This window comes from Carcharodon carcharias, chromosome 20, assembly GCF_017639515.1.
Source record: "Carcharodon carcharias isolate sCarCar2 chromosome 20, sCarCar2.pri, whole genome shotgun sequence".
NCBI lineage: Eukaryota > Metazoa > Chordata > Chondrichthyes > Lamniformes > Lamnidae > Carcharodon > Carcharodon carcharias.
The window spans coordinates 6,670,888-6,690,677 of record NC_054486.1 but is presented as its reverse complement, the minus strand read 5'-3'; the positions used below and the strand labels follow the sequence as shown (position 1 = coordinate 6,690,677).

At 41.0% G+C, this 19,790-nt stretch overlaps 1 protein-coding gene across 1 annotated transcript in view; it reads right to left on the bottom strand.

The window, feature by feature from the left end:
* Nucleotides 1-493: 493 nt before the first annotated feature.
* Nucleotides 494-19,790, bottom strand: part of stxbp6 (syntaxin binding protein 6 (amisyn)) — a 288,066-nt gene continuing 268,769 nt past the window's right edge. The window contains exon 6 of the mRNA XM_041214665.1: nucleotides 494-1,463. Within this exon, the coding sequence (XP_041070599.1) occupies nucleotides 1,440-1,463 (24 nt within the window). The 3' untranslated portion in view covers nucleotides 494-1,439. The remainder of the gene's footprint in view (nucleotides 1,464-19,790) is intronic.

The window sequence follows — 19,790 nt, the reverse complement described above, 5'->3', positions numbered from 1 at the left end:
TTTCCTGTCTCTATTCTTAAATTTCACTGCGTTAGGAGATATACTGTTGGCCCTATCATTCAGTAAGGTCCCAGATGTCCCACTGCCCTCGTGCTGTGTTATCAGTTCACAATTCCAGCAATTTGCAATGCAAAAGTAATTGGAGCTGAACGAAGAATACAATACGAGATGCCCAGTTCCAGCAAATTTCTGGCCATAAGAATACAGAAATCTACTGACTGACAATTAACAAAATAAAATTGCCATGAAAATAGCAAATGGTACCAATGCTTGATTAGGGACCAGCATCCTACAGGGAGGTTGCAGATTATCTGAATTTCCAGTGTGGACTGCAAAAAGCAGACTCATGCAATGCTATTATGCACAATCTCAATAAGCAGCCTAGTGTGTTTCAGGGGACTTATTCTAAAGTTGATACTTTGAAGAATCTACTACTGAATCAAAAATATTATTTTCGCAGTTACAGTACGACTCATAACTTTGTACAAGAATGCACTGCACAATTGAAATGTTTTAATGATACTAAGGCTGGAAACAGTAGAACAGAGCATTAACCCACACATTGAATAGACAGGCACAGAACTTCACAGCACACACTCTGCTGCAGTCAGAATTAACAAGGTATACCAAGTGGCAAGATTGCCTCTTGTTTTTTTAAACATTTGTACAAGCAGTTGTCTGCAGTGTTTATTGTTACAGAACACCAGTAATTATAATTCACCTGAACTAATGACATTTTACAGATACATTCTTCAATATGAAACATTTACCCAAATTATATTTTCAGTATGCTACTTAATAATATACTCGTGCTAATCTCCACCTGGAGGTTGAAAGATCGAGTTTTCTCATGGCATTCACAACTGCACAATACCCCAGTTTTCCTCATGAGTCAGTATCAGTGTCCCGGTGTACGCTTCACATTGGAATGTAATTGGAATAATCACTGGTTGATTTTAAAATGAGTCGTCATCATTAAAAATGAACATTACATATTTCTCAGTCACAGTTCGAGTGACATTATAGTTCGAAAAGTCCAATTCCTATAACAAAACTCTATTCAGCCACAATACATGGTTTATCCAAGATTGTTTAAATAAGTTTTTAAAAAAATCATTATTGAAATTTTTATTAATATTGTGTAATACAACATTACATTAATTAAAAGCTGTATGTATAAGATGAAAGCGTACAGCTATAGTCATTCAGGGCTACTAATAGCCTGGATCTCTAAGACACTGAAAAAAGATCAAGACAATATTTTGTTTTTGTTAAACATTGCTAATTAAATTTTAAAAAAATATTTAAACATATTCTACTATTGGCAGCATCAAGTCTGAAGAAATAAATTTCCATTGAAGGAAATGTACAGACACAAACTTCTGTCACTCTGCGTGAAGATCACCCTGGACACAACTCTCAAATTGTTTGGCAACTGCTCAGCATTTGTGCTTCATTGCAAGCTGTGAAAGAGAAAAGAAAAATAGATTCTATTATCATAACTCATTAGCAGCAATACATGGTTAGTCAGGAATGATAGAAGCTCAATTGCTAACTCACCGCACCAAATTATACTCATTACATTATAATTAGCCATATTCGCTGAGGAGAATATTAACATCTTTTAGGATTTTAGTTCCTAGAATTAAATATCCACATTAAAAATGACAAATGAATCATAACAATTGCGAGCTTAATTAAGAGTTGATGTGCCATTTAACAGGAATATAGCTAGATCAGTTTGGAAACAGGAATTCTACAGACTCAAAAATCAAGTGATGCATTAAAGAATGGATATTTTAAAATGATTTTGTGTAGTTGCTAGGTTACATCAGGTAAATTGGAACACATCTTGAAGGATAAAAGGATGGATTCTGAAAGGAAGCTCCCTGAAATGTGGTTCTTCAGCTCGCTTCATTAATGATACCACTGCCCACCTGTTAATGCCTGTGCACCACCAGCCAGACCAAATTACAACTGCCTTGAGGCTCATTTCCAGTTATTTCAACTAACTTTCCATTGAACAGCTCAGCTTAAAGCTGACATCACCTGTTATGATGTGGCGGATGATGTGTGCCAGGTTGACCAAATCCACAAGGGAAACTTGGTTGTGGTCGTGCTATCACAAAGGTTTTGCAACTTGTATTTATTTTGAGATGCATGCACTGAAATTCAGAAGTAATAAGTCCACCAAGACTTTTAAAGATTTTTAAAAATTAAATTAAATTAAAATATTTATCAAAATAAAAGATGTCAAGCACATACATAAGGCTACAATTACTATTGGGATATTGCCCAAAATTCCTAATTAACCTGACTCCCAGTTACACTCCCTTTAAGGCAACAGCCCAAAAATAGATTTTAAATTTTAAACAGATCCAACAAATTAACACACTACCCTGGACAGTGGAATTCCAAATGGCTTTTCTCCAGCTTTAGTTTTGGTGGACAGCAGGCTTATGCACAAATGCTGGGAGCTTCATTAAGGCTATTTCACACACTTTGGTTAGATCTCCTCCTGACACAGAGCCTCATTCTCCTTTATATTTGTTTCTCTCTTTTTAATATGTAAATTCTATTGTTTCATATGTCCTTGAAACTAACTTTCTCAATATAAAAACTATTTATCAGAAACATTTTGGGGAAAATAAACATTCCTTAGCCTTGCTTATCTGGCTAGTTGTAATCAAACTAAAATCCTTTTGAAACCCAAATCTTCCTTCATCTATCTAAAAATGCAACTTCCCTTCACACTTTACATGCTAAGCCAGCATCCATGTTAACTCATTAGCAGGTCAAGCACCTAACTTCTTTTGATGAGTTAAAGCTCGCAGTCCACTTGATTCCAAATGCAATTAAATCACACACACACAGACCCAACTATACTTAACCCCATAAACCTACTTTACAATAAATCAGAAAAATATTATGAAAATTATTATACCTTCCTGGTATTACCATATAACTAGTCAGAAAATTATATCCCTGTATCTCAACAGTAAATACAAAGAGGACCTTTTACATCCCCATAATAAGAAATCTCTCCAATCATTTCTAACACAAAGAGCCTTCATGCCTGCACGGAGAGAGCATTGCTACTATAGACAACAGTAAGTAAAGCTCAACAACATTGAGGGCTGACAGACAGCCAATGTTTGATCAGAGATTACAGGAACTACAGACTGCTTGGTTAAGAAAAGGCCATTAACATTTAATTTTCCTAATTTGTGCAGAATGCAGCTACTACAACTGGATAGGTGGCCTTAACCTAACCATTTGAGGACCAATATTGTCACGACAGAAAACCTGCTACTTCAGTAGAATGCTAGCCAGTACATTTGCTGCTGAAAAGTGAGGCTGTTATACATACAAATGTAAATATAAACCATGCACAGGCAAATCCCTAAACACACACATTAAGGATCTGAGTGCACAATGAGCCAGAACATTATCTTTTGGTTCCCAGAACCTGGCTTTCAAACCCACCTCACTTCTTGTTAATTGCATGGCCAATTACATCTTAATTGTCAAGGTGTAACAGATCAGTCTGTGCTACCTGTAATTCTGAAGCCTGAGAACTTGCATTAATGATTTGCCACCTGCTAAGACAAACATTGAGCCAGAATATATTTGACTGTACAAGAAAAAGTTATTGTAATCTTGTATAGACCTTTGGTGAGGCCACATTTGGAATACTGTATGAAAATTGAGTACCCAGTCTTCAACTGACATTTATATGTTTTGGGGAGATTCAGAGAAAGAAGTCACTTTGAGGCTTAGGGCTTTAAACAATGAGAGATTTGCAGTGGTAAACCAGCATTTTCACTGAAGAAAATAAAATTGTGGAGGGCTTTAGTGTACAGAGAAGTACAGATGCTCCTGATTATCAGATAGCTACATGACTTGAAGAGCAAAGGCAGATCTAGAGGATACAGTTTGAAATTAAACAAGTCTCAAGCAAGGCTAGAAAAACATCCTCAGTACAGCACAGTGAAACACATTTACAATAAAAGCAGAGGATGCTATTCCGATGAACTTAAAATGGATAAATATTTACTTAGGAAAGAAATTCAAGAATGCAGGGAAAGCATTAAATATTCCAAGAGATTGTGCTAACTGAACCAAGATAGACTGTTAGCATTTGAGTATTTGTCAAGGCTGAATAATGAAAATATGAGGACAAGTCAATTTATGATTAAATGGCTAGGGTGGAGTCCCCAGTAGAGAAGATTGTACAGATTACATACGAAGAACAAGCTTGATGGGCAAAAAAAACTTTTGCCACTCCATGCTTTAGGATAAAATGAAAATTCCCCTCTGCTGGCTGCAAGGGACTTCGTGAAATGACAAAAAAATCTGCAATTTGGTTCTCATCAGCAAAACTACCCATGGAAAAAAAAAACATTAATTTTGATAGCTCACAATGAGGGGCTACTAGGTTGGCTAGTGTGAGAAATAAAAAAAAACATAATTGTGATACTAACACTGAGGTTGAAGATTATCATTGTACAGGTCCAAAGGTGCATTTCACCATTAGAACTGGTACTTGATTCACACCAAGTGCCAAATGCTACATTGCTTCACGTTGGCAACTTCCACTCCAAACAGAAAATCTCCGATGAAGACAAAAAACTCACAAATATTTGATTTCCAGTGGAAAGAAAACAAATCAGCAAAATTAACTCATCTAAGCCACATTAGAACAGTCCATGGTCAAGCAGAAATGGGAGCTAAACATGGTAAGCTAAAAGGCTGTGAACCCACATTAGACTTTACAACAACTTCAGAGTCTCAGCTCCAGGTCTTGTTGCCTCTTCCTCAATAAAATTATTTCTACACAACATCAATGATTGTTACCTTCATCAGAGGAAAATGCAACAGGAAACATCACCATGCTATTCCAAAGGAAGAGTGATATTTTTATATATATTTGTACACAGGTAAAGTGAGAACATATAATCAACAGACATCGTTTGCTCCAGTTGTTCTGATCTTCATCAGAAAATTAAACATCACACAGACATATTGTTATTAAGCTGACAACCAGTACATGGAATCTGCAGTGTTTCTATAGGGACTGCTGCCAGTTATTATCCTGTCAGTTACTGCAGTACAGTGAACCTGCTGATCATTCTGATTTTTAGTACTCAGAACAAATTCTGTTGTCTTCTTCCAAAAGATCTCAGGTGGCTGATTGGAGACAGTTTCTTTTTGCTTCTCAGCCATGACCTCCTCTATTTTCTTCACCACATGGCCACCTCCATTTTCTTCATCAACCCTCAGTCTCTCTCCCTAATCCCCAGCTCCTCTGCAGCCTTTCTTACTTCCATGTTTTTCCTTCCTGATCTCAAAGCCTTATGCAGAATCCTGCTCTCCAACCCCACCCCACCACTCTCTGCCATCCCCACCCCCACCCCATACAGGTTCCGTCTCCAAATCCACTCATGTGTGTCATTTTCTAAGAGCTCAACCCGTATCATCCCTCCTCATTTTTCAGTGGACATCCATTATCCATCCTTTCTACAAGCCAAATGAATAAGAAACATTATGTTTCAGTGAAACCTAACAAAACATTTGCATTTGCATGTGACGCCACATCCCTAACTGATCTGTTGAAATAAAAGGCTATTGTGTGCTGCACGAGAGCAATAACTTATTTTTTTATTCATTCACGGGATGTTGGTGTCGCTTGCTGGGCCAACATTTATTGCCCATCCCTAGATGCCCTTGAGAAGGTGGTGGTGAGCTGCCTTCTTGAACCGCTGCAGTCCATGTGGATAGGTACACCCACAGTGCTGTTAGGAAGGGGGTTCCAGGATTTTGACCCAGCGACAGTGAAGGAACGGCGATATATTTCCAAGTCAGGATAGTGAGTGACTTGGAGGGGAACTTCCAGGTGATGATATTCCCATCTATCTGCTGCCCTCGTCCTTCTAGATGGTAGTAGTCGTGGGTTTAATATCACTTAAGGATCACTTCACACACCATTGTCTATAGCAGCACAACATAAGAACATAAAAAATAGCTACAGGAGTAGACCATTTGGCCACTCAAGCCTGCTCTACCATTCAATAAGATCATTGCTGATTTTCTTGCATTTCAATTTCCACATTCCCACCTGCCCTCGATAAATCTTTGATTCCCTTGCCTAAAAAGAATCAATCTAACTCTGCCTTAAAAATATTCAATGACCCCACCTCCACCACCTTTTGAGGCAGAGAGTTCCAACGTTGCACAACCCTCAGAAAAAAAGTTCTCCTCATCTCTGTCCTAAAAGGGTGACCCCTAATTTTAAAAGTGCCTCCGAGTTCTGGACTCACCCACAAGAGAAAACCTCCTTTTGACATCCACCTTGTCAAAGCCGTTCAGGATCTTGTATACTTCAATCAGATCACTCTTCACTTTTGTAAACTCCAGTGGAAACAAGCCCAGCCTGTCCAACCTTTCCTCATAAGACAACCCACTCATTCTAGGTATCAATCTAGTAACAAAAACAAAAATTGCTGGAAAAACTCAACAGGTCTGACAAGCATCTGTGGAGAGAAAGACAGAGTTAACGTGTTGAGTCCGTATGACTTTTCTTCAGAACTAATGAGAAGTAAAATTATGAAATATTTACATATATATTGTTGGGGGTGGGGGGGGGGGGGGGGGGGTGGAGAGACAGGTGAAGTTGGATAGGGGGGGGGGGACAGGTGAAGCTGGATAGAAGGCCAGAGATAGGTGGAGGCAAAGGAGAGATTGCGAAAAATGTCATGAACAAAAAAGTCAAAGGGGTGTTGATGGTGTTGATACTGGCTAAAGGTGGTGCTAATGGTGACATTAAGAGTAGAAAGCAGGATGACCAAGCGACAGATGGCCTGGGTGGGGTGGGGATGCTGCGGGAGAAAAGATCGAAATAGGCTAAAAGGTGGGGATAAAACACTGAATGGAAATAAATTTTAAAGATAATAATAGAAATAGGAGGGAAAAATATATATTTATTTTTTAATTTAAAATTTATTTCCATTCATTGTTTTATCCCCACCTTTTAGCCTATTTCAATCTTTTCTCCCACACCATCCCCTCCCCCCACCCCACCCCCACTAGGGCTACCTGTCACTTGCTCATCCTGCCTTCTACTCTTAATGTCACCATTAGCACCTCCTTCAGCCAGTATCAACACCATCAACACTCCTTTGACCTTTCGTTCATGACATTTTTTGCAATCTCTCCTTTGTTGGGTGGCATGTTGGGTGGCAAAGGGGAGCAGATCGAAAGAGATGGAAAATAAATGCAGAACTATAAACAAGGGGAAAGGTTAGTGCTCAGGGTGAAGGGAAGGAAGTAGCCCCAGAGGAATGGACACAGTCAGGTACCTCAAAGATGCACTTACTACAGGGCCTTATTTAGAACATGATAAATGCTCTCATGTGTTGAGGCACAGGTCAAAGTTAGAGACACAAGCTGAAAATTCTGGTCACTTAAGTATCTTAGCAGTTGCCTGTTATCTGAGGAATAATGGCCCAGCAGCAGCTGCTAAGAAGGAAAATAGGAGCAGAGTAGGGCATAAGGCCCCCACCTATCGCTGGCCTTCTATCCAGCTTCACCTGTCCCACCCCACCTTAAGCAGTATATATTTCACCACATTTTTACTTCTCTTTAGTTCTGAAGAAGTCATACAGACTCAAAATGTTAACTCTGTCTTTCTCTCCACAGATGCTGTCAGACCTGCTGAGTTTTTCCAGCAATTTTTTTGTTTCAGGTTTCCAGCATCCGCAGTATTTTGCTTTTATCAATCTAGCAAACTTCTTCTGAGCCGCATCCAATGCATTTACATCCTTCCTGAAATAAGGAGACCAAAACTGCACACAGTATTCGAGGTGCGGTCTCACCAATGCCCTGTACAACTGAAGGATAACAGAGAATAGAAATTTCAGTATGCAGGTAAAAATCACAGGTAACCAACTGTAAGAGATCACATGTTCAGTTCAATCAACTGCAATCGTTTCTTATTTAGGGTCATTTAAAAAAAATCTACAGGAGCCCAGCTGTTTAAAAACAAAATTCCAAATCTAGCTGTCAAGGTCAATGAGGCCTGTGTCTGAGGCCACTTCATTTTATTGGTTTCTCTATCATCTTACGAGATGGAGGCTGTTGTGCATGTTTTAGGTTTCAAGTCATTGTAGTTTTTAATATTGTGCATATAAACGTGAGCAGAATTCAATCTCATCCTCATGAAATGTAATCTAGTATTAATTATTCAAAAGTCAATAATTATGTATTGATGCTGTCAACTGAAAGAGACCAGTTATTAAAAAATATAGCAGCATATTGGCCAGCTGACAGAGTACACTGTCACACCAATGCTGCACATCGTAGAGTAGTACAACTGCTTTCTGCTTGTGACTGAATTTGTGGTCCCATCCAGGCGGTGAAAAGAAGAGGAATCCCCAGCAGGAGGGAATGGATACTTGAGGCACACAATGAATTACACAGGACTGCTCAAAAAAGGAGCCAGAGCATGTTGGGTGGCAAAGGGAAGCAGATCGAAAGAGATGGAAAATAAATGTAGAACTATAAACAAGGGGAAAGGTTAGCTCTGAGGTAGAGGGTGAAGGGAAGGAAGTAGCCCCAGCAGAATGGATACTGTCAGGTACCTCAAAGATGCACTTACTACAGGGCCTTATTTAGAACATGATAAATGCTCTCATGTGTTGAGGCACAGGTCAAAGTTAGAGACACAAGCCGAAAATTCTGGTCACTTAAGTATCTTAGCGGTTGTCTGTTATCTGAGGAATAATAGCCCAGCAGCAGCTGCTAAGAAGGAAAATAGGAGCAGGGTAAGGCATAAGGCCCCTCAAACCTGGCCTGACATTCACCAAGGTCATGGCTAAAATTCTACATCAACACCACTTTACAGACCATCCCCATATCCCTCGATTCCACAAGTGTGCAAAAAATCTATCAATTTAAGTCCTGAACATACTCAATGACTGAGCACCCACAGCCCTATGGGATAAAGAATTCTGAAGATTCACAAACTACTGGGCTTGTAAGGGAACTGTGAGTACTAACTACTGTTGAACAACATTTCTGGCCTGATGAAAATATGTAGAATGTCGAGATCTCTACAATAAATTACAATTAGTTTTAATTGAGTTTTTAAATAATTAAAATGTTCAACTGTTTTCATGACATTTCAGTTTCTACATTAACTCTAGTGTATGTCCCAATCTTAATTTCGCTGTGCAAAATTTTTAAGAAATTATTTGATTTCATTTCCTGGTTCTCTAACATGATTGGCTGCATGAACTGCTTGAAGGCATTATTGCAACTCGAATCATGGAACGTCCATTGAATTATGTTACAATCAATTGCATAACAACAGGAAACAAATTCTCGTCCCAAAGGTTGGCTGACCGCAAAACCCGGGCCCCTATTGTGGCAGCACAGAGAGATTTACTAGGAAGGGATTAGCTGGAGTTAATAGGGCCCTTAATGAGCCTGATTGTGCAGGCAGGTAAGCCTACTGGCCCCCAATCCCGCCTCTGCAAAAATGGCCCCGAGGGACAATTTGAGCCAGGGAACCAGCACACCGGGGCTAATTTCCAGGCCCACCTTCTCCCAGTACCATCCCTGGCAGGGGCCAAAAACTCCAGCCCAGGATGTCTGAAATGTTGAGTGTTCCATTCCCCAGCCTTGAAACCCCTCACCTTGATAAACAGAAAAGAGAAGAAGGAGCTCGGGTGGATGGTATCACTAAATTATAATTGGTACTAACTACAGTTGAAGTTCGTCAAGTAATCACTACAGGGGTCAGGTGAATGACTTTCATTCTCAATGGTTTCTTTTAATTAGCCTGTCAGGCTTTGAATTTTTTTTAAGTAAAGGTTTATTTCACCAGCCAATAGCCTTTGTTTCAGCATTAGTTAAACAACACTGTTTTGCCCATGTGCCACTTTCAACCCAAAGTATCCTCAATGTACTGGTCTGTTTTAAAGTGATCTGAATCATCAGGCCTGTCTGCAGTGTACACAAAACAAACATTTGCCAAAGATGGTCCCACTGAGAATGTATTCCTTAATTCGGCTACAACTCCCCTGGGCTCTCGGTTGCCAAAATAACAATCCAAAATGAATAACAAGCACATCCTGAAATACTGATTGGTTACTTTCCCTTAAAAGCTAACCCTACATGAATGAGACCTTATGTTGCTGCCTGTACCAAATGCAAACTTTAAATATCAACACAATAAGATTTGCAATTGTAAACACTTCCAAGATTTGAAACCAATTCCCCATTAAGCTCATATAGCTGTATCTAAAGCCATGCATTCCAATTAAGGGCATTTACTTATTCATTTAAATTTGACCTTAAAACAAGGAACACTTTGCCATTTTAAAAATCAAAACATTTCTCCTGTGGAACCCTGCCTACATCAATTTTTCTCAACACTTTGATGCTAATTATTTCACAGCAGCAAAGCTAACTTACGTGGTTATGGGGTTTAGGAATTTTCAAGGGCAATGTGCAATTAGCATAATTTAATTTCATGGGAACACAAATGTATTCTGGCGCAAAAAATGATTCTTAGCGAGTACCTGTCAAATAGAATTAAATCACACCATAACTCACAGTGATGCTGACTTCTACTTCAGAAGCAAGGGGTGAAATTAAAAGGAAGAAATTCAAATTATTAATTATTCATCTATTGCCTATTTTCCTGAAGCTAACTGCAAGGCAAACAAAAGTTCTCTAACATTTCCTACCTTCAAACCTGATAAAGCAGCAGAATCCTCACTTTGGTAAGTCAGATCTGTGCTATCTGCCAGCCCGAGAGTCATCACCTAGTGCCTTGCGATGCAGTTCATATGCCAGGTCCCAGGTTAGTTTAAAGCAATAGATCAGAAATCATGATTCTAGCACGTTAAATGACAAGCTCTTGCTTGCTGGTGAGGTTGCCTACCAACAATTCTGATTTCTCCAAATCTTTAAAATGTTTCTAACCTCATCTGCATAATAAACATGGCTTCAGTTCAAAGCAAGAATCATGTGCAATATGACAAGGACTCAAATATTTCAGTGCAGGACACATCTCATGGAGGAAGCCTGACTTTTATATACTGCGCTGTGCACCTGACTTGCGTACATCGTGCTGTGTGCCTGACTTGTGTACACATTGCAATGTATTTCACTCATTAAAGTGCCACTTACGTCAAAATGATAAACCATCAACATGCATTGAATGCATACAGCATCAGAATGCAGCTTCTCTTAGCTAATACAATGCAAGTTGCTTTATTGACAAATTAAATTATGCACTTACCATGAATACAAACTTTGACTTACAGTGGCCTGCCTAAAGATACCAACTTGCTCCTGTCTTTTCTCAGGATATGGGTGTCACTGGCAAAGCTATCATTTATTGCTCATCTCTATATACCCTTTAGAAGGTGGTGATGAGCCATCTTCTTGAACTGCTGCCTGTGTGGTAAACATGCTCCCACAATACTGTTTGATAAGAGTTCCAGGATTTTGACACAGCTGGTACTGTACTGTTTGTGTGTATTTCACTGTTCACTATTAATTAATAACTATTTCATTATTAACGTACAAACAAAATAAGGTGTATAATTCCACCCCGTCCCACCCCTCAGCTCCAGGGGATCTAATTTCTGAGACAAGCAAAAGCTGCATTGATGAAGAAACTATTACACCTTTGTCTAGCATCTCAGACTGGTGTTATTATATGACGTACAACTTGTACAAATGACACATCATTTTGCTGTGCATGTACTACTGTCTGTTTACATACAGGGTTACAAAGGGCTATAATGGGCCTCATGGAGCTATAATATCATGATTTATTACAAAGCACATTATTAGGAAGCTTCATGAAATTAAATTAATTTGCTGTGGCGAACACGTCTCTGAAATTATGTTCATGAGGAAAATCTTCTCAAAAGGTCAAAGGAATGAATCTTTAGAGTTGCAACAAAACAAACAGATAAACGTACAAGGACAATTGGAAGTATTACTCAAAACAAGGGACAGCAATCTTTCAATCACACAAGCATTTAAAGGAACCGCTGATTGCTTGCTGATTGAAAACTGGGTTATGATGAAACACAACTTTTCTAAGACTTTAGGTTAGGTCACAGTTGAAGTGTTGCATGCAGTTGGTTTTGGGCACCCCATTATTGGAAAGCAGTAAACACAATGGAAAAAGGCAGTATGGATTCACTGGGATGATATGAGGGTTGTGGGTTTATAGTTACAAATACAGCCAGGTTGCCAATTACCTGTATATTCAGCTTTCTCATTCTCTGCTTGTTCAAGGGCTGGGTAGTCTTCTGTGTTACATGTACTTACTTTGGTTCTGTCCATTTCATGGATACATTTGATTCAGATATTGTATTGTGCCACATATATTTTCATTTACCTTTGCAGCACTTAGAGAAAGTATTTTGCTCTCAGTAAATGCTGGGAACAGTGAGCCTGATGCCTGCTTCATCCCATAAATAGCATCACTGCATCCTTGGAAAGAAACATATTGCATCTGAATGTCAATAAGACAAAGGTCCTCCTTCAGCCAAAACTGGGGTTCGTAATGAATCCCCCCAGCGTCACAGCTGCAGTTCGCCCCCTGGAGGCGATCGATCACTTCCGCTATCTCGTTAGCCACGTGTCCTAGTCAGCACAGACTTGGAGAACCTACACAGGATCCAGTGTGCAAGCTCCTCCTTTGGGATGCTGCTCAGATGAGGCTTCACTAACCATCATCTGCGGACAGACACAAAGGTCACATGAGTCTACAAGGCAGGCGCCCTCCCAACATTCTTCTCTGGCAGTGAAAACTGGGTGACGTATTGCCCTACATCTGAAAAAGCTCAAGACATACCATCAGCACTACTTACAGAAGATCCAACACGTCACCTAGATGGATTGCTGCATGAATCTGAGCATCCACCAGGAAGCAAATGCGTCAGGAAGTTATAATAATTCTCGTATTATTATTATTGGAATTTATTGTAAAATAGAATAATAGTGGGATGTGTATATGTGTCTATATATGTTGGCTGGGGTGAGACTTAATTGAATTAGAGGCAGCTAGTCTCGCTGCTTTGAAGTAAAAAGAGAAGTTAGGTTTAAAATGTTAATTAGGTAAACATGGGTAAGTTTAGAAACATTGGTGTCAAGGGAACATTTGCATTTTTAAATAAACCAGACTAAATTGTTTTCAAAAGAGGGAGTGAAATGTGTCATCTAGTCAGGTGAACTTTAGAAAGAAAGATGTGTTTATTTTTCCCAAAGATTACTGGTAAAACTTAGTGCTAGGAGAGGTTTTTATTATCAGGAAGATAAAGTCCAAAGACATAGTAAAACAATGGGTATTTGCATTTAAAGAGGAAAATATGTAAAAATGAGTGAACGCTGTGTGTAAGGGTAGGCATTTTACAAGTGTGAAAAAGCCTTCAACACCTATGTCTCAAGCTGCTGTCTTCAAAGGACTGAAGTTAAGAAAACTCAGTTTGAATTCGTCTTGTTCAGGGTATCATGTTTCTTTGCCCGGGTCCTTTAAAATCTGTGTCCCACTGTTGGCTTAACGAAAGTGTAACTGGGAGTTAGATTGTTTAGGTGATTTAGAATGTATCACAGTAGTAATTTGTAGATTTATGTATGTATTTAAAAGCCATTTCTCCGTATCAAAAAATGTTTAATTTAGTTTTATTAAAAACCTATAAGACTTGATGGTCTTATTACTACTGAATTCAAGGCATGCATCTAGAAAATAATACAAACTGCAAAACAAACTGTAGCAGTTATTTCAAGTTTCCCTTTGGGATTTGAACAACTCAGCATTTACCACTGAATCACAGTGCAGAAGAGGCCCTTCAGCCCATCGAGTCTGCACACTCTTTTCAAGTGAAGCAACATTTCACTTGCATTTCCCCCAACTTAGTCTACTGCATTCGTTGCTCCCAATGCGGTCTCTTCTACATTGGAGAGACCAAACGTAAACTGGGCGACCGCTTTGCAGAACACCTGCGGTCTGTCCGCAAGAATGACCCAAACCACCCTGTCGCTTGCCATTTCAACACTCCACCCTGCTCTCTTGCCCACATGTCTGTCCTTGGCTTGCTGCATTGTTCCAGTGAAGCCCAACGCAAACTGGAGGAACAACACCTCATCTTCCGACTAGGCACTTTATAGCCTTCCGGACTGAATATTGAATTCAACAACTTTAGGTCTTGAGCTCCCTCCTCCATCCCCACCCTCTTTCTGTTTCTTCCCCCTTCCTTTTGATTTTTTCCAATAAATTATATAGATTTTTCTTTTTCCCACCTATTTCCATTATTTTTAAATATTTTTAAATCTTTTATGCTCCCCCTACCCCCACTAGAGCTATACCTTGAGTGCCCTACCATCCATTCTTAATTAGCACGTTCGTTTAGATATATATCACCAACTTCAACACCTATGTGTTCTTTTGTTCTGTTGTCTGTGACATCTTTTGATGATCTGCTTCTATCACTGCTTGCTTGTCCCTACAACCACACCCCCCCTCCATTTCTCTCCCCCCACCCAACCCACCCTCCCCCCCACACACACACCTTAAACCAGCTTATATTTCACCCCTTTCCTATTTCTACTTAGTTCTGTCGAAGGGTCATGAGGACTCGAAACGTCAACTCTTTTCTTCTCCGCTGATGCTGCCAGACCTGCTGAGTTTTTCCAGGTAATTCTGTTTTTGTTTTGGATTTCCAGCATCCGCAGTTTTTTTTTATCTCTGTTTAATTGACTGCCACTGCTCTTCAAGAAATGCCTACCTCCTTGAAGAAGTTCTGTTCGTCTTTGCGACGAGATTTCCGTACCTCTCTTTTGCCTTGTTCACCTTCATTGCTTTCCATTTCTCTCCTGGTGTTTGACAAGGTGTTTACTAAAACCCGCTTTCACAGCCATATCTCCTTTCTCAGTGACTGTCTCTGTCTCCGAATTACCCCACGTGGATTTCAACTGAAATTCCACCCCTCATGTTTCGAACCCATCCAGGATTACAGGTATTTCCGGGACATAAAATGTTTTTCAGACTGCTGTTCCCGTCGCATCCTGAGATCCACACTCAGTGCCATGCGCCGCCATATGAACACACTCGACCTCTCCCTCCAGCAGCACCGCCGTACCCTTTTTCAAAGCTGCGCGTGCCCCACGTTTCACTTTATTCTTCGTCTCATCCGACGCCTCAACAAGAAACTTTTTCTCTTTCTCTCAAGTGCTAAGGAACGCAAGCTCCAACAACTCATCGACACCAACACCCATCTAGGACCCTCCACCCCGGCCTGTCCCTCCGTCCCCACCCCATCTTCCAATCCCAGCCCCAGCCGTGTATTCACCATGCCCCCTGACCTTCCCCTCTCCGATGCTGAATGTTCAGTGCTCAGCAAAGGACTTAGTTTCATACCCCTACGCCCTCACCTTAATGAATTTCGGGCTTGGCACGATGCTGAACTCTTCTTCCGCCGTCTTCGTCTCCAGGCTCACTTCTTTGGGCAGAAGTCCTCTCCCCGTTCAATGGATCCTTTCACCCACCTCCAATATTCTCCCTCCACCTGGACCCCTCCCTCTGGATTCTTACCTTCTCTTGATCTTTTCATTGAGAACCGTCGGCGCGACATTAGTCGTCTCAATTTCTCTGCTCCTCTCACCCATTCTAATCTCTCTCTCTCTGAACTTACTGCACTCCATTCTCTCAGGTCCAACCCTGACATTGTCATCAAACCCGCTGACAAGGGTGGTGCTGTTGTTGTCTGGCGCACTGACCTCTACCTCGCGGAGGCTGAGCGTCAACTCGCAGACAATTCCTCCTACCTCTCCCTGGACCATGACCCCACCACTGAACAACAAGCCATTGTTTCCAGGACTGTCACTGACCTCATCTTCTCTGGGGATCTTCCTCCCATAGCTTGCAACCTGATAGTCGCCCAACCTCGGACGGCCCGCTTCTACCTCCTACCCAAAATCCACAAACAGAACTGTCCCGGTAGACCAATCGTGTCAGCTTGCTCCTGCCCCACAGAACTCATTTCTCGTTATCTTGACTCCCTTCTCTCTCCCCTTGTCCAGTCCCTTCCCACCTACATCCGTGATTCCTCTGACACCTTACATCACATCAACAATTTCCAGTTCCCTGGCCCCAACCACTTCCTCTTCACCATGGACGTCCAATCCCTCTACACCTCCATTCCCCACCAGGATGGTCTGAGGGCCCTTAGTTTCTTCCTCGAACAGAGGCCCGAACAATCCCCATCCACCACTACTCTCCTCCGTCTGGCTGAACTTGTTCTCACACTGAACAATTTCTTCTTCAACTCCTCTCACTTCCTCCAAATAAAAGGTGTGGCTATGGGTACCTGCATGGGCCCCAGCTATGCCTGTCTCTTTATGGGGTATGTGGAACATTCCTTGTTCCGGTCCTACTCCGGCCCCCTTCCACAACTCTTTCTCCGGTACATCGATGATTACTTCGGTGCTGCTTCATGCTCTCGTCAGGACTTGGAAAAATTTATTAATTTTGCTTCCAATCTCCAGCCCTCCATCATTTTCACGTGGTCCATCTCTGACACTTCCCTTCCCTTCCTTGACCTCGCTGTCTCAATCTCTGGTGATAGACTGTCCACCAATATCCATTACAAGCATACTGACTCCCACAGCTACCTTGACTACAGCTCCTCACACCCCGCTTCCTGTAAGGACTCCATCCCATTCTCTCAGTTCCTTTGCCTCCGTCGCATCTGTTCTGATGATGCTACCTTCAAAAACAGTTCCTCTGATATGTCCTTCATTCTTCCTTAACCGAGGTTTTCCAACCAAGGTCGTTGACAGGGCCCTCAACCGTGTCTGGCCCATCTCCCACGCATCCGCCCTCACGCCTTCTCCTCCCTCCCAGAAACATGATAGGGTCCCCCTTGTCCTCACTTATCACCCCACCAGCCTCCGCATTCAAAGGATCATCCTCCGCCATTTCCGACAACTCCAGCATGATGCCACTACCAAACACATCTTCCCTTCACACCCCTATCGGCATTCCGTAGGGATCGTTCCCTCCGGGACACCGTGGTCCACTCCTCCATCACCCCCTACTCCTCAACCCCCTCCTATGGCACCACCCCATGCCCACGCAAAAGATGTAACACCTGCCCCTTCACTTCCTCTCTCCTCACTGTCCAAGGGCCCAAACACTCCTTTCAAGTGAAGCAACATTTCACTTGCATTTCCCCCAACTTATTCTACTGCATTCGTTGCTCCCAATACAGTCTCCTCTACCTTGGAGAGACCAAACGTAAACTGGGCGACCGCTTTGCAGAACACCTGTGGTCTGTCTGCAAGAATGACCCAAACCTCCCTGTCGCTTGCCATTTCAACACTCCACCCTGCTCTCTTGCCCACATGTCTGTCCTTGGCTTGCTGCATTATTCCAGTGAAGCCCAACACAAACTGGAGGAACAACACCTCATCTTCTGACTAGGCACTTTACAGCCTACCGGACTGAATATTGAATTCAACAACTTTAGGTCTTGAGCTCCCTCCTCCATTCCCACCCTCTTTCTGTTTCTTCCCCCTTCCTTTTGATTTTTTCCAATAAATTATATAGATTTTTCTTTTTCCCACCTATTTCCATTATTTTTAAATATTTTTAAATCTTTTATGCTCTCCCCACCCCCACTAGAGCTATACCTTGAGTGCCCTACCATCCATTCTTAATTAGCACATTCGTTTAGATATATATCACCAACTTCAACACCTCTGTTCTTTTGTTCTGTTGTCTGTGACATCTTTTGATGATCTACTTCTATCACTGCTTGCTTGTCCCTACAACCACACCCCCCCTCCACTTCTCTCCCCCATCCAACCGCACCCCCCCCACCAACACACACACACACACACACACACACACACACACCTTAAACCAGCTTATATTTCACCTCTTTCCTATTTCTACTTAGTTCTGTCGAAGGGTCATGAGGACTCGAAACGTCAACTCTTTTCTTCTCCGCCGATGCTGCCAGACCTACTGAGTTTTTCCAGGTAATTCTGTTTTTGTTTTGGATTTCCAGCATCCGCAGTTTTTTGCTTTTATTCATTGTAATAAACTTGGTCACATGAAATTGGTGTGCTGGAAATGGCAAGGAAAATCTGTTGGAATTAAAGGGGTGCAGAAAAGTGTTGGAAGTAAGAGTATTGTGGGTTTTGAGGTTGTGTACAAGAAAAACAGGAAGAATTAATATAGGTAAAGCAGTGGGAATGTGTTCACAATTTACCCAGGAGAATTCTGAGGAGCAGGTTGCAGAGATGTTTAAAGATTTTTATGTGAATGGGAAGTCTTTCCACGTGTATAGTGTGAAGTAGGTAAAGATGTTAAAGTTTTAAGAGACACAGAGGCTAGTCAATCCTTAATGTTGTGGAATAGTGACATTTGTTGTTCAGAGAGAGTACCTCAGAACAGGTGATAATAAGTGGGGTTCATGGAGGTGCTAAACCTATTCCCTTGTGGAAGGTAAATTTAAAGAGTAAATGGAAAACAGGCAAAGTGATTGTTGGAGTAGTGGAAAAATTGCCCATTGCAGGGGTTCAATTTATTCTGGGTAATGATGTAGCTGGATCACAAATGTGAGTGATGCCTATGGTAGTTGAACAGCCTGTAGAAGTGTTTTCAACAGGAGCGTTGCAGAGAGAGCATTCTGAATTGTTTCCAGATTGTCTGATAACGAGATCACAGGCTCATAGCTTGAAACAAGAATGACAGACAGGAAGAGGGTCAAGAGAACAATTCAGCAGAAATGTTTAACCCAAGGAGGTTGGTGGAATTACAGAAAAAGGATTTGCAAATACAACATTTATACCAAACAGCTTACTCAAGCAGGGGCAAAATGTATTCCAGAATGTTATTACCTTAAGGATAATATTTTAATGAAAAAATGGAGGCCTTATCATGTTTCAGCAAATGAAAGCTGGAGGGAGGTGTATCAGGTTGTTATCCCTTTTGGGTATAGAAATGAGATTCTGAGGATAGTTTATGAAATTCCAATGGGGGGACATTTAGGAATTAGAAAGATACAGGTGAAGATACAAAAACATTTTTTTGGGCCTGGATTGCATAGGGATGTAGTCAAATTCCATTGAGCATGTCACACATGTCACGTGATAGGGAAACCACAAGCAGTGATTAAGCCAGCATCTTTAATTCCAATTCCAGCATTTGAAGGACCTTTTACTAGGGTCTTGATTGATTGTGTAGGACCTCTCCCTAAGACAAAAAGTGGAAATCAGTAGTTACTGACAATAATGGATATGTTGACTAGGTTTCCTGAAGCAATATCTTTGAGAAACATTACAACAACAATGATTGCAGAAGAGTTAACTAAATTTTTTTTACAAGATATGGTTTACAATCAGAAAGGAAATACAATCAGATCAGGGTTCAAATTTCATGTCACAGCTGTTTAAGGAAGTAATGAACAGTTTCGGGATAAAACAATTTAAATCAACAGCTTATCATCCTGAGCCACAATGGGCTTTGGAAAGATGGTAGTGAACTCTTAAAAACAGAGTGCGTACAGTCAGGATTATCCACAGGATTGGGATACAGGAATTCCATTCTTGTTATTTGCTATTGGGGCACTCCTAATGCATCAACTGGTTTTAGTCTATGGGGACCAATGAAACTGATTTATGAGAAACTGGTGAGTCAAAATTCAGAAACTACTCTCTTGGAGTACGTATCAAATTTTAGAGAGACATTGGACAGA